The sequence below is a fragment of the Nelumbo lutea genome, chromosome 1 (genome assembly GCF_056320005.1).
Source record: "Nelumbo lutea isolate HS-2025 chromosome 1, American lotus-T2T, whole genome shotgun sequence".
NCBI classification, from domain to species: Eukaryota; Viridiplantae; Streptophyta; class Magnoliopsida; order Proteales; family Nelumbonaceae; genus Nelumbo; species Nelumbo lutea.
The window spans coordinates 169,469,204-169,490,066 of NC_142684.1; the positions used below are offsets into that span (position 1 = coordinate 169,469,204).

The following is a 20,863-nucleotide window of genomic DNA, read 5'->3' on the forward strand; positions in this document are numbered from 1 at the left end:
AACGATTAACTGTGATTCGACTATGATATGAAAAATATATGATATCGGAATCATTAACCATTTAAAAAAAAAATTGGAATCATAAATAATCAGGTGTTATTTATGGTGTATTTTGATTGCTTAAAACTCTTTCGGTACCATCTCATTTCCGCATCATAGATTTTTCGTGATTATTTTGAACTTGAACGTGGTCGAATGAAATGCGTCTCTAGGACGCTTAACGAAGTAAAACTCCAATCCCAATGTAATGTATCCACGGTAAGTAATCTTCCCGCCAAAGGCCAAAGCTCTATATATACGTACTCAGCGGCCTATAAATAACAAATTCTGTTCGAAAGTTTGAAGAAGCCTGTAGTTCTACTTCTACAGCTCTCGCGAAGCGAAAATTTCCTTCTCCCTTCAATCTGACGACTAAAGCGAAAATGATCGAATTCAAGTGAGTATCGTCGTCTTCGCTATTATTTGGTTTCAGTTCTAGACCTACAGAAACTTAATTATATATTCTTTTTCTCTCTCTCTGTGGTTGGAGCTCAGATCCGAAGAACAGAGCCAGCTCCAGCTCGTTGAAAGAGAAGATGTTGATGATGAAGAAGAATTGTTTGAAGCAATCGATAAACGTAAATTATCTAATTAGTTTCATTTTATTTCTGTATTCTACTAGATTTTTGGATTTTACTGTGGTTTTCGCTCACTCGTTTAATTGAGGTTGAATCTATTTGCATTTTTCGTCGGCAGCAGTTATTGAATTTCTCGTTTCGAATTTTGTGGAAGACGAGAACGGGAGCTCGATCTCATTTTATTTTCAAAATTCTTCTTAGTTTCGCAAGTAGATGTTGATCAGGATTTTCTCTGTAATTCAATCCATTAATGTATATTCTTAAATTCTAGAAAACTTCAGCGAATTTTGTTCCCTTAATCGTCAGTTTTATTTTGCATTAGATCTCAATTCAATTTCTCTTCATTTAATTCTTGGCTATGTAGTGATCTCTCAAGGAATCAACGCTGGAGATGTCAAAAAGCTCCAAGATGCCGGAATATACACTTGTAATGGCTTGATGATGCATACGAAGAAGGTGATACGATTTACAATTCAAGTCCACCATCTGTGAAAGTTTTCACCTGTTCTTGATGAAGGCTTCCTGTTTTCAGAGTCTGACAGGGATAAAGGGACTATCCGAAGCGAAAGTGGATAAGATATGCGAAGCTGCCGAGAAGATAGTGGTTAGAGCTCTGGTCTTCGAGAAAAAGAAACGCCAATCCATAGAATCGTTTTGATCTTAAGAATATTCATCTTATTCCCTCTCAAAAACTTGATACGCTTTTCTTCCTTCGTTTCAGAATTTCGGTTACATAACTGGAAGCGATGTTCTTCTCAGAGTAAAATCCACGGACCTAGTTGTTTATTTGTTTGTTTTGTTCATTTATTTTCTCAAGTTGCAGAACACTATCATGTGCGTTTTTTGAAACTGGATCTGGAGAGTCGTCTTTCGGAGTTGGAATACGCTTCATAATTTATGTTTCTATTGTGATCATGCGCATATTTTAATACCGTATATTGTGAAAGTGTCTTTTGAAGATTTATTTATGTCCTCAAGATTCAAGAAGAACTTGCAGGAAATTATTTATTTATTTGTTTTTTGTTATAGAGGAAATCCGTGGTTCGAATTACTACTGGAAGCCAAGCCCTGGACGAACTATTAGGCGGTAAATTTTCGTTTATTTGATTTGCTTCCATACAGTGGTATTTTCTATTTACTACCGGACCGGAAGTCAAGTCCTGGACTAACTAATAAGTTTCCTTTTTAAAATTTTGAAGGGGGGATCGAAACTTTATCTATTACAGAAGCGTTTGGGGAGTTCCGGTAAGAAACCTTCAAGCCAACTCGTCTTTTCTCGCCATATAGCTGACATTCGTATTCTCCTTTCTTGTTAGGTCGGGGAAGACTCAACTCGCGCACACTCTGTGCGTTTCCACGCAGGTTTCTTTCTTCCCCAACTCTTGCTAATACGCGCTTGAAGTGTAATCTAACCCTCAGTTTTTAGAGTCTGAACCTTTCTTTCTAAACCGTTTTTTTTTTTTTTTTTTTTTTTTTTACAGCTTCCTCTAAGTATGCGAGGTGGCAATGGGAAGGTCGCTTACATCGATACCGAAGGAACCTTGTATCCTTTTTCCGTTCGCTTCCTCTCTAACATGCACTTTTAACTACAAATTTCTAAAGAAAAGGACAAACCATTTAGGTGGCAGCAACGAGGGATTGAAGGTCGTCAGGTGTTTGTATGTTTTCTTCTTAACCCCATGCTATTTACAGTCGACCCGATCGTATTGTCACCATAGCAGAGAGGTTTGGCTTGGATGCAGGGGCAGTCCTCGACAACGTAAGGCACAAATCTGACGTTTACATGTTATTGTCACCCCCTAATTCAGTTCAGACAGATGCAGTAAATATGAAACCTTCATGCCTCGTCTCCCATCTGGGCAACAGATGCAGGGGATTGAGGCCATTGCTCTTTTTATAATTGGCATATAGAATTGATGGCTTTTATTGGTTGTGATAATGAATAGATCATCTATGCACGTGCTTACACATACGAGCATCAGTACAACCTCCTCCTCGGCCTAGCAGCTAAAATGTCTGAAGAACCGTTTAGGCTTCTGGTGGGTTTTACTTTGCAGATTGCATGAATGGATGAAGCTTTTAAGGTGCTAATACATATTTTTGGATGAATTTAGATTGTTGATTCCGTCATTGCTCTCTTCCGCGTGGATTTCACGGGAAGAGGGGAGCTGGCAGAGCGCCAGGTTCTCTCTCTCTCTCTCTCTCTCTCTCTGGCTGTAGAGTGCAAACTTTCCTAATCGTGTTCGTCTTGATGTTCTGTCATTTGGGAATTTGCAGCAAAAGCTGGCGCAGATGCTCTCTCGTTTGACGAAGATAGCTGAAGAGTTTAATGTTGCGGTCTACATGACTAACCAAGGTAATAGTCGCCGATACGCATGTTTGTTGATCCTCTCGTTACTAAAACAAATGAAACCGATTCATCATTGCAGTTATTGCTGATCCTGGTGGGGGTGTATTCATATCGGACCCAAAGAAACCAGCGGGAGGACATGTTCTTGCCCATGCAGCCACGATTAGACTGATGTTTAGGAAAGGCAAAGGCGAACAGCGCATCTGCAAGGTGTTTGATGCCCCGAATCTGCCCGAGAACGAAGTTATATCCTCCCCTCCACACTCTTCTCTTGCTGCTAACATTTTTCACAAGCATATCACTGAAGCCGATTCTCACTGAACACCATCTTCATACTTTCTTCCAACTACTACAACTTGCACAAACATCACTAAACACAATCATATCAAATTCGATTTTCCTTGTACTGAGGTGGAATTTGGATAAAATTTATGAAATCGAGTGGATTTTAAGTTTACACATTCCATTTGTTGTTGGTGAGTTTCCTTTACCGAGAGGCACGTTTTTCAGATAACACCGGGGGGCATTTCAGACGTGAAAGATTGAAGCTCAGTTCCTCTTTTCTGCTAACAGAAGAGAAGTAAAATAGGCAAAAGCAGGGATTTGTTTTGTTTAGAGCCAGACTGACCATGCAGTATATGAAAGGTATCTTATCTCTTTCCCTGTATGGAATGAAACTTCTTTTACCTGTTTGATTTTGGCATACAAAATATTGTACCAGAGAGCCGCTTGGCTAACAAAATAGTGATCAATTTCCTTTGATTGGGTAAAAAACTATAGCCCACCGCAGGACCAGTCTAAGGTAATTCAAACTAAACTAAGTATTTTAACAGAGGGCAAGGCAACAAAAACGTAATATATAGTTTCCTCTCTTTGGTCCCCTTACACCCCGATTGCTTCACTACCGAAAAAACAAAAAGTCAACAATTGATGGAAAATTTGATATTCAAAATGCTTAATAATTACCACAAGCATGGTTTCCCGGTAATAACACCTGAACCGAAGTAGCCTCAAGTGCGGTTTAAACTGAAGAACTACTCAACATTGTGATACATAAGATGCATGGTTCCTTTCAATTCCTCGGAGAGGAATACAATGTATCACAAGAGATGTGGCAGAAACCTCGGCCATGCCATTAATGTCACCATGATACCGACAGATTATTGCCAGGAAGCTAAACAAAAGCAAAGTAGAACTGAAATGGAATAATTCAGTAAATAGTGGGGTCAGTACTGTTCAGACCAATTTGCGGCACTTCCAACCCTTGGCATGTTGCTTTCCTTCTTAGTTTCAGCATCAACTTTGAAAGTTGCACCACAGACCTGGCCAGAACTGTCAATTCTTGGCATTGCCTTCATCTCATTCAGAGGGTGCTCGTAACTCCTCAACCCTCCAGACGACGTGAAGAAGCACCCTGACGAAGATTTAATAAACAAGATTACAGAATAAGCTACAACATGACCTGTAGTCGTAGAGGAAAACCTTACATGTACAAGAAAGATCTGTTTTTAATCATTGTATACCTTTGGGAAATGGTGCAAAAGATTTCCCACAACCTTTTTTCATGGTCTCTTCATCATCTGACAGAACTAGATTGTCATCATAATCGGTTCCCCAGAAGAAGGGAACGCTCCCATCAACATCCTGAGGTTAGCAAAGTTAACCCCAAACAAATTCCTTGTGTCAGCAGGTTACCCACATTTGTGTTAACATCTCAAGTCACCAGCTCCATAGGAAATAAGAATGTAGTGAATATAAAAACAGAAAAGAAAATAATAACTTCGGCTCAGTTTGGGAAGATTACAAACACAAATATTTTCAGCGTAAAACCTTGTAATGGATATTTCTAAACTTATATTTGTATTGTACATAATTCTATTTACACTCTATACAAACCCTTATATTTTGTATACATTTATACCATACATATTTATACTCTTTCCAATCTGAGCCTAGGTTCATCTGCACTGATGCAAACGCAGGAGTGTGTAATTTCCTGAGTGCAAAATCTGTTTTACTTTTTCTTTTGATTCTGTCTTGTTTGTTTGCCAGAAATAAAATGGCATGGCCCCAAATTTATGTCATGTGAGAGAACGGAGGGAGATGACATGAAAGCTATTTGTTTGGGAGGGGTAAGGTAGGAGTCAAAATGATGTGGTCCCACTTTATAATGATTATATGAGAGAGAAAGAGAGTAAGAGAGAAAGAAAGAGGGAATTAAATCGCAAAGCTGAAACTGGTGCAAAAATTGTATCCGGTTTAAAACTGTACTGTAAACAAGCAGAGGCAAAGCTTAATCAAGAATTGAATAACAAAATTAGTGGGTAGAACCGTAGAACTATTACTCACCGCAGCAACGAAAGTTTGTTTCGAGGAACTGTCATAGAGGATAAAAGCAAACTTCCCATTGAGATCTTTCACGACCTGGTCTGCAGGAAAAGGACCTCTGTCTCTGAGGGTCCTGTAGGCTTCTATTACAATGATGACTTCATTTGCTGTCTTGTTCAATCCGTATTGTTGTTTCAGAAGAGCAATGTTCTCAATATTTCCTTGAAACGCACAGAAGATGTCGTCTATAACAGCAAATAGTCTGGCAGACAAAAGGGGGAGTCGAGATTACAAATAATTGCTTATGCCTGGCCTGAGTAATTTAAATCTCAGAATAAACTGGAATCATAAATGTGGTTGCGAATCAAATGTTATTTATCAAAATTTATGGGTGAATTTTGATTGATCAAAATTCTTTCAATATCGTATCTTTTCTGTATCATAGATTTTTCCATCTAGATTCGACTATGATATAAAAATTCCTTTTGACTTCAATATTTACCTTACCTTGCGAGAGCAAAAGTTCAAAATACCCTTTTTACTATTACGTTAGATTATTTTTCATTTTTTCCAGAAACAAAGTGTAAAGTTAGGCAGTTGATCAGGGCAAAATAGATGATATTTTTTAGATTAATTAGGTCTACTAATTCAAAGCCCGAATAATGATATTTGGCATAGATTGATCTAGTAAACAGAAAACCATGCATTACCAGATTTTGTATTGATCAAATATAAAAAATAAATAAAAAATACAGTTTTTATTAATATGGGATGTAAAATATCTAATATGTAGTATGTACGTCTAAATAAAAAAACAAGAGGCAGTGAGTTATAGACAGAAATTTTTTAAGGATAAATTGTCTTATTAGATATCGTTTAATCATCTAAGATCTAGACCCAGATCAATATACATTTCAAAGTAGAAAATTAATGCAAAGAATGGGACAAGAATAACATTTTGGAGATGGGCCCTCTTATTTGTCCCAAATCCATATCAATATGTAAAAGAATCTGGATTTTTTTACTTTTACCATTTGATTTTTCTGATCTAGAGACAATCACCATTACAAAACAACAAAAATCGAAAAACCCAGAAACTATTTAGAACGCAAGTACATGATCGAAGAACCGAATTTTGCGAAAGGAAGAAACGTCGAAGAAAATGGATCTAAAATCTTTACCTAGGGAGGAAAGGATTTTGTTCACCAGTGTAGTAAGCCATGGAACCTGCAGTTCCGAAATTAACGGCGATGGAACCTGGATGAGAAGAGGAGAAATGATGAACCAGGGTCCCATCCTTCAATGCAGAAACAGATTCCGCATGGGGGCAGTTCAGGCCCTCAGGACTCTTGGCAACCGATTTGTCGAACACTGCCAGCATCTCTGCTCCCCTCGGGTTTGGGCCTTTGAATGCAAGGTGATCAATGAGAGTATGGTTGAAGTGGACAGAGAGAAAGTTCTTAAAACGGTGAAAAACACAGATTTATAAAACTGGGTGTGGCAGTTTGCAGAGCCTTAAAAATCGGAATTTGACATTCTTGAAAGTCTGACGTCTAAACTGAGATGGACGGTTGGAGATTGAGAGGAGATAAGATTTCACATGGTACCAATTACATGTTACATTCGCTATGATTTTGGCTGGCTGTTAAATGTTAATGGTCAGACAAATGGACGAGACAATTTTATCCGCTTACAAAGCCAAGGCTAAGTTTGTGAGCCTAAAAATCAGCGATTAGTCGAATAATTACTTATTTTAGGCCGGGAACATATCAATATCAATAAGCGCTTATTTGTGTTTGAGAAAAAAATAAGCCTAAATTATTTATTTTCTTTTTGGCAAGGTTTTTACCGGACATGGAACCGTTCTGTTCTGGGATCCTTCTAACGTTGAATGATTTGACCATTCGGTTTGAATGGATGATTCATTTTGATTTAAAAAAAAAAAAAAAAAACAGAAAATGTTGTTTAAGTTGACAGGTCGGAGAAAAAAATAGTTTTACGATAAAACGTAATTAGTTACCTAACTATTTTTAGGTCAACTGGTCTGACCGCTTGATCGGGTCCAATTTTCAAAATCATGCTTTTTGATGCGATGGGCCACCATGTTATTTTGAAAATGCCTATATTACCCTTATTTGAAATAAATGATTTTTCACCAAATGCAAATAAACAATATAAACACTTATTTTTCAAATAAACACTCTCAAATTTAACCCAAGTGTTTTTAACATTTTATTAATTCATTATCGTCATAGGCTATAATCTATGGATGAATGAGGAGTGGGACATGTGGCTGATGAACCATAAAAAAAGTATAATAGATCGGCGGTTCAGCTTAATAGCTTATTCAGTCACTTTCATCTTGTTTGACTGAATCATGATGGGCATTTTGTGAATTATATAGATTGAGAGGGAGAACACCAAACGGTCCAAATCCATCTACAACAACGAGTCCCTGACTCAGTGGATCCCTCCACGTCACTGCCTCTCAGAGAACCACGTGTTTGAGTCACTCGTGGGACCTACCAGGATGCAGGCAGAGCTCACAATGCACTGTATTCTTTGTCTTTTTTTTTTTTTTTTGATCGTTTGTAATTTAATGAATATAATAAAACCCACCTATGGTTCTGCATATTACTAGACCCCCCTTATTTGCAGCCAATTTACTTAATCGAAGCCAAAAATGAAACTTTCGATCCTAATGTTTGAATAAATTTAATTGGTAAAGTGTGGTTGACCATTTTGTCATATGAGCAGTGTGTCTATTGTTTTAGAAAAGGAAGATATAATGTTGACAAAGAACCTGAATAATGTTGTTCTTTTTTCATTTTCGTTCTATTAATGAAACATAACATTATTATTTTTTTTAATTTGATATGATTGGGGTATTTTTGAAATAAACCATGCCCTTAATCATTTTCCGCTCGATGTAGTCATTAGGTGGTTACATGACCCATTTCTATACAGCGATACAAAGGTTTCTCAAAGAAAGGTCCGTTAAATTTGTCTTAAACTATAGAGGTATCTTAGTAAAATGCAATTTATAGTGTAGGTTTTAACAAATCTATGAAACAATAGGGGTATTTTAATAAATGATCTTTTTATTTTTTGTTTTAAACTATAGAGGTATCTTAGTAAAATGCAATTTATAGTGTAGGTTTTAACAAATCTATGAAACAATAGGGGTATTTTAATAAATGATCTTTTTATTTTTTCGTAATTAATGCATTGTTGCTGTTGGTAGTAAAGGAGAGTTTACTAAATGTTCATTTATTTTAATAAATGATCTACCCTGAATTTCAGATTCCAGCACTTTTCTCCCTTATTACCTCATTAACAGGCTTGATGGTAAAGGGAAATTTACTAAATGTCCATTCAAAGTTCCATGTGTTAGAGAAGAAAATACCAAAGTAACAAAATTAAGCATGTTAAAGTACAGTATCTCTTGTTGTATTCTTACTTTTTCTTTGTAATTTCTAGTGTTTTTTGTAGTTTTCCTATTTCTTCTATATTTTCCTCTATTACTTTATTGTATTTTGTGTAATTTTCCATTTCCTGCATTTTATTGTATTTTCCCCATTTTCTTCATTTTTATAGTATTTTCTACAGTTTCTACACTTTCACTTTTATCTTCTTTTCTTTTTTTTTTTTTCATTGTATTCTATCATTTCTTTTGCAAAATGGTCTAATAAAATGATTTTAAAAATGCTAAGCATAAACATAACAATCACAAGAGAACTTTTTTGAAGTTAATTGATGGAATGCTAACGGTAGGAGAGAGTGTTAGATTCTAAAAAGTTAAAGGTGGGCCTTTGTCTCAAAATTTGTGTTTGAGGGGGGTAGAGGGGAGTAAGCATTGCTACCACCAAGTATATGATGGCAATCTGTAATTTATCTCTTAATTTCAAGGAGCAACACTGGTCACCAAAAGTGTGGTTTCAATTAATCTAGAAGTTCTACTAAAAAAAATCATCTAGAAGGAGATTCCTGTAAGCACTTGAAGAGGTAATAGAAAAAAAATGCTGAATTGAGGGGATCTACTCTATTCGTTACTTTTAAATATGGTAAATACCAGAAAAACATTATACTAGAAAGGTTTTGACCAATTAAAATTTCCTGTGAATTTTTGGTCACTAGATGATGGCAGTGCTTTAAAATGACTTCGGTAGAATAAATAAGAAACGATTAAATGCTCATAATATGGCATTAAACAATCCCTTTTGCCACCAGGGTTGGGGGGGATGGGCAATATAGTTGAGATAGGGTTTAAATGATGATGATGAGAAAGAGTGTTTAGGTAATAAGAATAAGAGAGCAGTGTTTATAACTCAGGATTGAATCGACTAGACAAACTGGTTGACCATACCCAGTTAGAATTCCAAATCCATTTCGCTAGTGAACAGATTTGTTTACAAAAAAAGAAAAAAAAAAAAGAGTGACCTAATAATGACCTATTGACCTGACTAGTTGAATGGTTGAACGGTTTAAATAGGTCACTAGGTGATGAATTATTTATTAATTCTCTTGTTTTTGTTTATTATTTAACTGTTTTTATCATTAACAAAAATAATTTTCATATCACTTATTTTGTTCAATATGATCATGACCATGATTGCCTTATCACAGTTAATATGAAGTCAATTACATGAATCTTATTGCACCATTCCATTCCGTTCTGTTTATGGATATGTCCAAAATTCCAATTTTGACAACGGAATTGATCCATTTGGCCTGGATTGAACTGATAAAACAAAAGCAACCATGAACTAAAAACACCTAAAATGTTGGTATCAGTTTTTGTTACGGGGAATGTGGTCATATTTGTGGTAGGGGTAGCACCAAACATTAAGGATCGACTTGGTTCCTGTTTGACATTTTTCCAAGAGCTGGCCTTTTGGCTTTGGCATTGTGACGTGCTAGGTATCATAATATTACCGTTAAATAGGGGTATCCCTTTGCTTGACAATGTGAGGGATGCTGTTGGCTTACCCTTCGCTTGACACAACAAAATCTCAAAATGACGAGGACCTTTAAAACCACCATAGCATGCCTATTGTAAAAGGAGAAGGATATTATTCTTGTTGTATTTGTTATTTTCACATAGGGGTGGCAAATGGGTGGATTGGGTTAGGTTAGGTAAGGATTGAATAATGGATTAAGTCAATATCTGGTCCATTGATATAAGATAAGAATATAGGTGTCAATGGACCGGGTTTGGGTTGAAACCAATATAAATCAAAATAAATTTGAATAGATTGGACAGTCTAGACATTGAATTGGACCAGTCCAAAATATTCATCGGATTGGATTGGATTTGGTCCATTTATAATGGACTCACATTGAACTGGATCGGATTGGACCAAATCCAATTCAACTAACACCCCTACCACCAATCCACCATGACACATCATCAATCATTGTTAAAGGGTCATAACCCACCCTGACCCATCCATATTGACTCATTTGACCCATCCATATTGACCCTTAATCATCCTCACCTATAAATTCAAAAATGGGTCAAGACGGCCCGTATACCTGAAATAATAATTTTTTAGAGAATAATCTCTCAAGACTGCCACATGAAATTTACACTGATGTGAAAAAAGAATTGACCATTTGTTTGATTGTGGATTGTGCTATTGAACATGTGTCAATGGCTTTTAGGCTAGTTACTCACATGGACCGTTTTCTCACATGACGCCCACAATAGTATCCAAGCTAAATGGCTTGTCATGGACATGAACGGTTTTCACCTAAAGCCCACAATAGATTGCAATCACATTTATACAAAGTCAACCAATTTTGGCTGAATCTAGGAAATATATAAATACTTGGAGTACAGTCTCAGACCAAGGATCTTCACTTCTCATCCATGGACCCAAGTTAATGTTTTCAGAATGGTTCCTTTTCTGACTTGATGCTGCTGTTTTAATGTTTAGGTTAAGGCTTCCCTTACAGAATGGCGTATCTGTCCTACATGCTGCCTGAGGTAAACATCTGATATAGGAGAAAAATGTCTAATAAAACTACACATATATATATACTCATGCATGATTTTTAATCTTGAAGTCTTATGGCAGTTTAATATCCTCATTTTACCTTGAGAGGGAAAAAAGAGAGAATTCAAGTCATTACATCACGTCTTGATAGTGAAACATCTTGGCTTTCAAAGCTGGAAAAGAACCTTTGTTGATGGGAGTGAAGTTTGATCATGCAGGAAAGATAAAGTTCATGCTTTTTCACCCTTCTGCTATATGCAGGCACAAATGAAGTTCCATGTAAATGGCCACTCATTGACTTAGAAAATGTCAGACTGACCAAACAGTTATTCTGTTCTGATTGGGCTGAACTTTCCAACTTGAGGGTTTCCTATCTTGCTAGTTTTTGCTGGGATGCCCAATCCCTGTATGTGTCTCTTAAACTAAGGGTGGATGAACAAAGAGGTTGTGTTTTTATTTATCAACTACTAATAGCACTAAGTTAGTGTTCAGTGGTATCCTACACTTGAATCAAATACGGTATTGTCAATCTTGTGTTTATGTGCATCTTAGGAACATGTCATCACATTGTTCATCTTAATTGTATTTTCCTTGTGCAGCTCTTACACCTCAGTGGGATTCTCATAGTATTCTTCTGTGGTATTGTCATGTCACGTTATGCATGGCATAATGTCAGTGAAAATTCAAGAATCACAACCAGGCAAGTATGAGGAGATTGTCAGCTTTCTATATCATGTGGGCTTCAGGAACTCAGAGAGATTTGATACAATGTACTAGTTCTTCTAGACATTTGGTCAATCTTAGTGGCTGGTTCCTGTTCATTTTGTTAATCTTCGTTAACCAGAATTTTGATGTTCAAGCTACTTCACTTCAGAGATGGTTGGTAAAACTTATTATGATATCTACTATTTTCAGGCATATATTTGCAACCCCTACTTATACTGCACAGTGCTAGACCTCCCATTGCTTGTCTCACATATAGAACTCTACCTGTCCATAGACGAACCACACACTACCATAAAGTTTCACTGTTGTTGCCTGAACTAAAGCACCCCTGAAGAAGAACTCAATTGTAACAGCATATTGGAACCACAACTACACAAACTTCAGATTGAAAACCTGAAATCTTATACTAGAAAAAGGTCCGAGTTTTATTCACTACTGTGGACTTATACTTCACTAAAACCTGAAGCTATCCCTGCCCAAAACTCTGTACTTGTCCAAACCCTAAACCCATACAATTGTCTATGCACTTGCCCAAAACTTGAACCGACCCTTATCTATGGAGTTGGACCTATTCAAAACTTGAACCCATCCTTGTCCATGGACTTAGGCCTGTCAAAATCTTAAACCCATACAGCATACCTATACATGGACTTAGACCTGTCCAAACCCTCAACCTAGCCCTCTCCATGAATTTTTTCCTATCCAAAACCTGATTACCTATTTGTTTCATCAACAAAATAAAATAATGAAAAGGAAAAAAAAAAGCATATGTAACCATATCAACATGTCCAAAACCTGAGTTAGAGATGTAACACTTACAATATTCCTAAAGTATGAGAATATGCATAAACCAAACTCAACAAGTGTATAACAAATAAACAATCATATATGTTGTATCAACTTAAGTATGAAAATATGCATATAAAGCAATAAGCATTGGTGAACAGTAGGATGAACAGCGGAGGATAATTCAGGTTAAGCATGGTGTGAGAAATATGGATTGGGAGCCTGGAGCTGCTTTTCAAACTTATGGCTGTTCCATTTGGAAGTGAATAAAACAGGTGTATAACCTGTTTAGTAAAGCTTTGAGGGCGTTTTGAAGCAGGGAATGGAAAAAGGGTAAGGTTCTGGATGCATGTCTAAATTTCCATAAAGCAATAATATAATACATGTTAATATGCACATAGCAAACTACATATTAACATAAAAGTTTATCTCTAATGTCATAATGTACATGAATTTATGTCTCAACAATTATACACAAAGAGATAGCTTGCATGAGCTTCTATCCTTGTCTCTGACCTGTAATAGGCAAGGATATTCATTATGGATCTTCTAATGGGAGCTTCTCAACGAATATTTTGGTGTAACAAATTAGAAAGCAGAAATTAGATACTTTAGCTGTACAATAATATTAATTCCTATCAGGAATTTCACCCAATACCCCCGTCCCCCGTCCCCCCCCCCAAAAAAAAAAAATGATGGCACCTCTTATCACTGATAATTGATGAAACTGTTAGAAGGTAATAGCTAAATGCCTACCAAAAATTAATATCTCCAATTTCCAAATATATTGCATCCCCTTAAAACTCCCAAATTAAATATAAACTCTATGTTAACAAAAAAAGACATAACTCTGATACCATAGACACCAACCATCCTGGATCAACAAGTACAGAAAGCAGTACTAGAGAGTAGTAATGTTCTTAACAATGGTACCATAAACACCAATAAAGCCTTGTACTTTTGTTTTTTTGGATAGCCAGCAGAATATACTTGTATTCATTAGCAAAAAAAAAACCTTTGCTAGAGAAAATATTTGATAGCAAGAAGAGAATACGGCAGCTCAAGTTGTCACTAATGCAAATTTCTGATTAGAATTTTACATATCACTCCTAGGTCCAGATATTGATTTGAGGTAATGATTTGAAGATGTCTTGTCCATTATTTCCAAATACAAACATGGCTAATCTTAACATTATTCTATATCTGTTAGCATTTATAATATTTGAATCACCCATTTATCCCACCCTGAACCATTCCCCACCTACACACTGCTGAAGCAGAAGAATTTGGAGTTACATCCATTTGGTGTAAGGTAGAGTTTGCTGAGGAGGTATGAACTTGTTAATGAAGGCTAATGATTGCATGAAAAATAAGCACTCTAAGGGAACAAGCTTACAAGGAAAAGTCCAGAAAGTACCACTTAAGAAGTAAAAATCAGCAAGGACCACTTATAATGATATTTAGATAGTCTGTATCTTATTTTCCCCTGATAGAATCAAGAAACAATTAAGGTTTTGCTTATTTCTTTTCCCTTTTCAGATGACTCATCATGTCATTTTATCCTGGCAGGTGCAGTCCTGATTGATTATGTTTCGGCCATTTGTAGGAGAGATTATTGTTGGAAAGATAAAATCATCTGATGCTAATGGTTTAAAGTGTAGATGGTTTAGTTAATATTCTTTATATTTGATTCTGTATCAGTTTATTGATTTCTTCTTTATTAACAGGGAAAAAAACTGATTAAGTAGGTAGTTCCCTACACAACTTACCCCATTTTTTCATGTGGAGGGATTGGCCAAATGTTCAACTCTCCAGGGCATAGCAGCCATATACTCCACCTTGTATTGGTGGTTTCCCAGACAAATATTAGCAGTTTGTATTTACAACTTTTTATTGTAAACTTGTCCGGAAAAGAAGACTTCTATTGACATGTGAAAAGTACTTTGAGGCTGAAATTTGCCCCATGAATCTTTTCCAGCAAGACAAACATGTTGGGTCCTTTTGGGGCATCCAATTAGATTGCCACATGGAAAATTAATGGGTCATTCAAGGAAGCTTATTAAATAACCTGATTGGCAGACATTGACTCCTGGGCCCACACACATATGTGTGTCCATGTAGGTGTATATGTCTGTGTGTCCATGTAGGTGTATATGTCCGTATATATACATATGTATTAATGATATGTCTATGTATTTATATATTTATATCGATCAGTAACAGTGAGTTACATTCAGAGCAAGAAAAGTACCTGAATTCCAGCAATGAACAATAACCAATATTGGTCTTAATTAGCTCATCTACATCCAAAGAAAATTAAAGTAGAGCAGCTTATGTATGGCCCAAAATACTATAATGCTAGAGTTAAGCCCCAAAAAGTCTTAGATCTTTGGAAACCTGACTAATCACATTAACAGCTGGTTTTAACTGATCCAGGTTCACTCAGGAAGCCAATTTAGCTTCCCTAGTAAAATTTCACAAATGCCACAATTCCTTAACTCCCTCCCTCATTGAGCCAATAATTCCCTCTGAGTCCCCTTCAATTTCCATCCTGGTGTAATCCTCATATAAATCATCTTTACTCTATGAAGAAGAACCATGATCTATGCTCTGGTTGAGTCTCCTGAACTGATCTGCCTTGACTAGATTTTATGATTACGGTTTCTCAGAAACTGAATTATTCATTGTTTAATTGCTTTATTCAGGTGCTATTTACTGTTCTGTATTAGCCTAGAATTGTTGTGCTTGAACTATAGCCTGCATGTGAATCCAATTCTTGTTGTCTTTGATAGGGATTATCATTCCTGGCATGGTATGCGAATTTCTGGATCTAGGCCTATGCATGATTGCTCAGAAAGCCCAGGCTCATATAGGGCCATGCCCAGGCCTATATTTCTAATCCAACGTGCAGGTTGGGCCAGGTCTGGGAATGATATCCCTACTCTTTAGTCTGGCATCTACATCACCCAAAAAATGCATTCTCTGTTTTAGCAGTAATTAGTTTGTTAGATCACTGACTTGCGGTTCAAACTTCAAATTGGTAAGACAGATGCAACAATCAGTAGAAATACTCAAGTTTTTCCCCACTCCATAAATACTTGCCTTCAATTAAAGATGAGAATTGATTCATCATCACACAAATTCTTTTGCTGATGTTTTAGCTAAACAAGGGGTGGGAAGGAATCATTTGTAGTATTTGTGCATGTATAAAGTCGATTAGGATCATATGGAACCTTAGGCAATTCCAAGAAGAAAATGTTATTCTCATACTTAATTGAACAGAGATACATATCTAATTCATATTTGTGCACATCTAATGTCAATTAGTGACTGATGCAAGAATGGTTAAAAGTATCAATGCATGTGGTACTCAATGCAATTCAAAGGGCTGATAATAATAACTACAAAATAGAGGAGAAATGTTGAATATATCTAATAATAACTAAAAAATACAGGGGAAATGTTGAACAGATCTAATAATAACTACAAATACAGGAAAAATATTTTACAGATCTAATAATAACTACAAAATACAGGGGAAATGTTGAATAGATCTGTACAAAGGAACATATCTGCAAATGTTACTACAAGATACGGGAAAATTTTCCCAAATCTGTTAAAACTACAGATCATATTGAGAAAATGAAAAAAAAAAAAAAAAAAAAAAACAGAAGAGAATCCAACAATGGAAAGAAAAAAAGCAAGTTCACTAAATAGGTAAGGAACATTCTATTTCTTACTTTCAAGTGGTCTAAGAAGGTCCTGGAAATGGGTATGTTGAAGGGGATCTGGAAATGACGAGGTTGAAGAAGCTTCAAACAAGAGAAAAACTACAAAAACAACAAAAAAACTAGACCAGTATCTACTTGATGGGTCAGATGGAAAAAAAAAATGAATAAGAAACCTCACCAGCACTAGAACGAGTGGACAGAAGAGGTTCACTGTTCTCCGAAATGATTTCTTGGATTCTGACACAGACTTAGAAGCTTGGACACTCAGATAGAATGTAGAAGTTGCCAGCAACTTGAATGGGAATATAGCTAGAGGTTCGAACACTCAGACAGACGCTCAGATGCTCAGAATCTCAGGTCTCAGACGTTGCGAATGGGAAATAGCCGTTACTCGACTGCATCGTTCTGGTAGATGAGAGTAAACTCCTCGCCTATTTCCCTCAATGAAAGAAGGGCATGAATTTTTACTTCGAAAAAATCGAAGTAGTTTTTCACCCCAAAATCAATGTAAATCCTGGCATGTTTGCGATTTTACATCGATCTTAGGGGTGCTTTTACAACGTTTCCAAACGCATCGAATTGTGGACTGGGGTGCAATAATGCACTGAACTGGTATTTACCTCGTTTCCAAACGCAGCCTAAAATTTGAGGTTTGCTACATGTATCCTCTTCTCCGGTTGCAGAATTGCACTCTATCAAGAGCCAAGTCCCGTTGCTCGAACATACTCCATAGCTCCCCCCCGCAAGAATTCCATCAAGGACAAGAGCAGTAAACTTTTCCTCCAGATTCTATCTTAAACTCTTCCTTTGCAATTGTAGCACGGCTAGTTGTACATGCTGTGACCAACCATTAGGCCTTTTATCTGACTATGCAGTTGTTTTCTTAGCACAATCCTTCGCAATCTTCAGGCAGAATTAGGGTTAAGTGATTAATAACTGAAGGTCCATGTGTAATAGAGGTATTCATATACCAGTTCCAAAGTATTTACTCAAGTCACCAAAAATCTCCACAAGAACAGACCCCACCATTGAAATGATGAAATCTGTTGGCATCCCTCATGATAATTTCTCGTTTGAAGAACTTTGACACCATCTTTGTGAACACATGGCAGTCGCCACAGATCCGGAGGTTCTTTGTAATTCGGATGGGTGTACCCTCAGAGGTTCCAATCAGACTAAATGCAATGGCAAGCCTCTCACTATGACCATGAAGCATCTTAAGCTTTTCTTCTTCCTGCACATTCTGCAAAACAAACTTTGTGTCAGCCACATAACCTCCTTCACTCTCCAATATCTCAGTCATCTGATCCAATTTCAAGTAGATTTCTTGTGTTTGTGGATGACACCTGTCCCTTGCAGTGAAAGCATGCACCTTATTACCTACCTCAATCCAAGTACATGCAGGATTCTTCTTCAATCCCATTCCTTTCATTCTCATTCTAACTTCATCAACATCCTTCCACTTTCCCATGGAAGCAAAAACATTTGAAACTAGCACATAATTCCCTGGATTTTCTGGATCAAGTTCAAGAAGCTTATGTGCTGCAATTTCTCCCAGTTCATTGTTAGAATGAACCCGACAAGCCCCAAGGAGAGAACACCATACAACAGCTGTTGGTGCAATTGGCATACTTTTCACAAATTTGTATGCCTCATCCAAACGATTTGCACGTCCTAAAAGGTCAACCAGACATGCATAATGCTCAGGCCATGGCTCCAGCTGATATTCATTTTTCATAAGTTCAAGATATCTTCTCCCTTCATCAATCAATCCTGAATGGCTACATGCATATAGTAGTGCTAAGAAAGTAATGTGATCAGGTATAAGATTTGCTTCCTTCATTGCTTCAAGCAAGCCAATTGCCTGCTTACCACGGCCATGCATTCCACATGCATTGATCATACTAGTCCACAGAATTAAGTCCTTGGATCTAATTCTGTTGAATATCTTGTAAGAGCTATCTATGGTCCCACACCTTGCATACATGTCCACAAGGGCACTTGCAAGGGATCCATCTAAACCGAAGTCCCTTCTAGTGAGGAATCCATGTATCTCTTTTCCTTTCCTCAAAGCAGACAAATTGGCAGCACCTGAGAGTATGCTAACTATTGATACCATATCAGGTACAATGCCATCATGCATCATATCAGAGAAGAGGTCAAGCGCCTCATCAGCGAGCCCGCTATGGACATAACAAGATATCATGCTTGTCCAAGACACAACATCTTTATCCTTCATCTCCTCAAACATTCGTGATGCATACTCAATATCTCCACAATCTCCATATACATCCAGAACAATGTTCTGCAGCACAAGATCAAATAACCCCCGTCTCATTATGTAACAATGAATTTGCTTCACATGGGAAGTGCACCTCAATCCACTACAGGCAAGTAGGACGCTCCCAATCATCAATTCATCCACCTTTATCCCTTTCATCTGTACCTCTTGAAACATTCTCAAGGCCTCCAAATAACACTTGTTCTGAGCATAACCTGCAATGGCTGTTGTCCACGATATCAAATCTTTATCAGGAATGTTGTCAAACACACGCTCCATATAACTTACAGAAGAACACTTGGAATACATATCAACAAGTGTGTTCCCTATCTGCAAATCAGAATGTAGTCCGTGTTTAATTGCGTAAGCATGGCACTCCATCCCATTAAACAGGCTCCCCAACCGACCTAAAGCAGAAACAATATTTATGATTGAAACCAGGTCAGGTTTCTGACCAGTTTCCTGCATTTCATGGAAAAATCCAACAGCTTTTTCATAAAGTTCGTTTTGCACAAAACCTGAAAGCATAGAATTCCATGAAACATTATCCTTCTCATCCATCTTATTGAACACTCTTGCTGCTTTATCCATTCTACCACATCTTGCATACATGACAACCAGTGCATTGGCCTCATAAACATGGAGATACAGACTGGATTTCAGGACAGCGGCATGGATCTCCATACCCAATTTAATAAGGGATGGGTCATCACAAGCTTGGAGAACGCCAACAGCAGTATATGAATTCATGGAAACACCACCCTTCTGCATTTCCCGGAGAAGCCTCAGTGCCTCAAGAGGCTGGCCATTTGCTGAGTATGCTGAGATTATAGAATTCCATGACACAACATCCTCTTTGACTACCATCCTGTCAAATAACTGTCTTGCCCGATTTAAATCATTGAACTTCGCATACATCGCCACAAGTGCGTTGGCAACAAATAGAAAAGAGTCAAACCCACATTTGATCGCTAGACCATGAATCTCAGCCCCAGACTGAAGATCATTGAGCCCAGCACAGGCTTTAAGTATGCAAGGAAAGGTGCAAGCATCAGGAGTAACTCCCAACATCCGCATTTCCCGATACAATTGAAGTGCTCTGTAGGGTTCCCCATTTGAAACATAAGCACCAATCATTGCGTTCCACGTGAAAATTGTTCTGTGAGGTATTTGATCGAACAACTTCTGAGCCTCCATTGGAGCTCCACATTTTCCATACATGAAGACAAGTTTGGTGCTCAAAAACGCGGAATCAAAGGCGCAATTGGATGTCAGAATGTGGGCATGGATTTGCTGACCTTGTTCTATTGCTTTTTTTAGGGCACAAAGATCTAAAATGGAGGAATAAGCTTCGTCTAGAGGAAATGGAGGGGGGCTTTGGTTGGCAAAGAAAGAAGTGAAAGAGAGAAAAGCTCTTTTGAGATCTCCATTCTTGCAGATTTCTTTGAGAGACGTAGTAGTAGCGCGATGTTCAGAGAGTTTGGAGAGTTGGAGAGATGGACTTTTCTTGGTTTTGGGGAAGGTAGGATAGGTGGCCAAGGATGAGTAAGAGTGAAGAAGCGCCTTGGCCATAATGGGCGTGCTGCATGAAAAGTTCAATTACATCTACATGTAACGGATAAGAGAGTAGCAAGCGCATAAGCCTATTTCCCCGGCTCTTGATTGCAATAGCGGCGACCCGTGCGATGTACGGGATTTATAAAGGAAAGTAAAAATGTAAAATAATTAAAACTTATAATAATAAAATCTATGATACGGAAAAGATATGGTATGGAAAGAGTTTTGACCAATCAAAATCCACCCATGAATTTTGATAAATAACACCTGATTCGCCACCAAGTATATGATTCCAATTGATTGGTCAGGTGTTTTTTGGATATCATAAGAGAATTTTTTAAATTACCCTTATTTGTCTAGCTAATTGACTAAGTGTATCCTTATTGTTTGAAAATTGACTAACGCAATCCTTACTGTTTTTAACAATTGACTAATACTTCCCTTATTGTCAACGTTGGTTAACATAAAGATAAAAAAGATTATTTTAC

At 37.1% G+C, this 20,863-nt stretch overlaps 3 protein-coding genes across 4 annotated transcripts; 1 reads left to right on the plus strand and 2 right to left on the minus strand.

Moving 5' to 3' along the window:
- Nucleotides 1-325: 325 nt before the first annotated feature.
- Nucleotides 326-3,762, plus strand: DMC1 (DNA repair (Rad51) family protein). 2 transcript variants are annotated; one of them, XM_088960502.1, is made up of 15 exons: nt 326-436; nt 535-617; nt 982-1,073; nt 1,150-1,221; nt 1,339-1,377; nt 1,647-1,704; nt 1,817-1,862; nt 1,934-1,979; nt 2,099-2,160; nt 2,310-2,376; nt 2,564-2,656; nt 2,732-2,800; nt 2,895-2,973; nt 3,047-3,213; nt 3,469-3,762. In XM_088960502.1, the coding sequence occupies exons 1-15, from the start codon at nt 423-425 to the stop codon at nt 3,511-3,513; spliced, it is 1,032 nt and encodes a 343-aa protein (XP_088816628.1). In that variant the 5' UTR covers nt 326-422; the 3' UTR covers nt 3,514-3,762. The 2 variants fall into 2 exon arrangements, with proteins under 2 accessions (XP_088816628.1, XP_088816627.1); XM_088960501.1 differs by lacking the exon at nt 3,469-3,762 and having other exon boundaries at nt 3,047-3,421.
- Nucleotides 3,763-3,894: 132 nt separating this feature from the next.
- LOC148879102 (stem-specific protein TSJT1-like) lies at nt 3,895-6,933 on the minus strand. The gene is made up of 4 exons (XM_088960503.1): nt 6,477-6,933; nt 5,317-5,557; nt 4,491-4,611; nt 3,895-4,381 (listed from the first exon to the last, which is right to left on the minus strand). The coding sequence occupies exons 1-4, from the start codon at nt 6,674-6,676 to the stop codon at nt 4,194-4,196; spliced, it is 750 nt and encodes a 249-aa protein (XP_088816629.1). The 5' UTR covers nt 6,677-6,933; the 3' UTR covers nt 3,895-4,193.
- A 9,284-nt stretch (nt 6,934-16,217) lies between these two features.
- On the minus strand, nt 16,218-20,442 carry OTP86 (Tetratricopeptide repeat (TPR)-like superfamily protein). The gene is made up of 2 exons (XM_088960505.1): nt 16,716-20,442; nt 16,218-16,636 (listed from the first exon to the last, which is right to left on the minus strand). Exon 1 carries the CDS (start codon nt 20,388-20,390, stop codon nt 17,532-17,534), a length of 2,859 nt encoding a protein of 952 aa, XP_088816631.1. The 5' UTR covers nt 20,391-20,442; the 3' UTR covers nt 16,218-16,636; nt 16,716-17,531.
- Nucleotides 20,443-20,863: the final 421 nt, after the last annotated feature.

What these genes read in the sequence shown, in the direction of transcription:
- DMC1 (XM_088960501.1), top strand. An exon ending in GAAGCGATGTTCTTCTCAGA is followed by an intron (nt 1,378 to 1,646) that starts GTAAAATCCACG and finishes TTTTTGTTATAG; the next exon opens with AGGAAATCCGTGGTTCGAAT. An exon ending in GAAGCGTTTGGGGAGTTCCG is followed by an intron (nt 1,863 to 1,933) that starts GTAAGAAACCTT and finishes CTTTCTTGTTAG; the next exon opens with GTCGGGGAAGACTCAACTCG.
- LOC148879102 (XM_088960503.1), bottom strand. Translation starts at nt 6,676, where the DNA reads ATGCTGGCAGTGTTCGACAAATCGGTTGCCAAGAGTCCTGAGGGCCTG. An exon ending in CAAAATCCTTTCCTCCCTAG is followed by an intron (nt 5,558 to 6,476) that starts GTAAAGATTTTA and finishes TTTGTCTGCCAG; the next exon opens with ACTATTTGCTGTTATAGACG. An exon ending in AACAAACTTTCGTTGCTGCG is followed by an intron (nt 4,612 to 5,316) that starts GTGAGTAATAGT and finishes TGCTAACCTCAG; the next exon opens with GATGTTGATGGGAGCGTTCC.
- OTP86 (XM_088960505.1), bottom strand. Translation starts at nt 20,390, where the DNA reads ATGGCCAAGGCGCTTCTTCACTCTTACTCATCCTTGGCCACCTATCCT.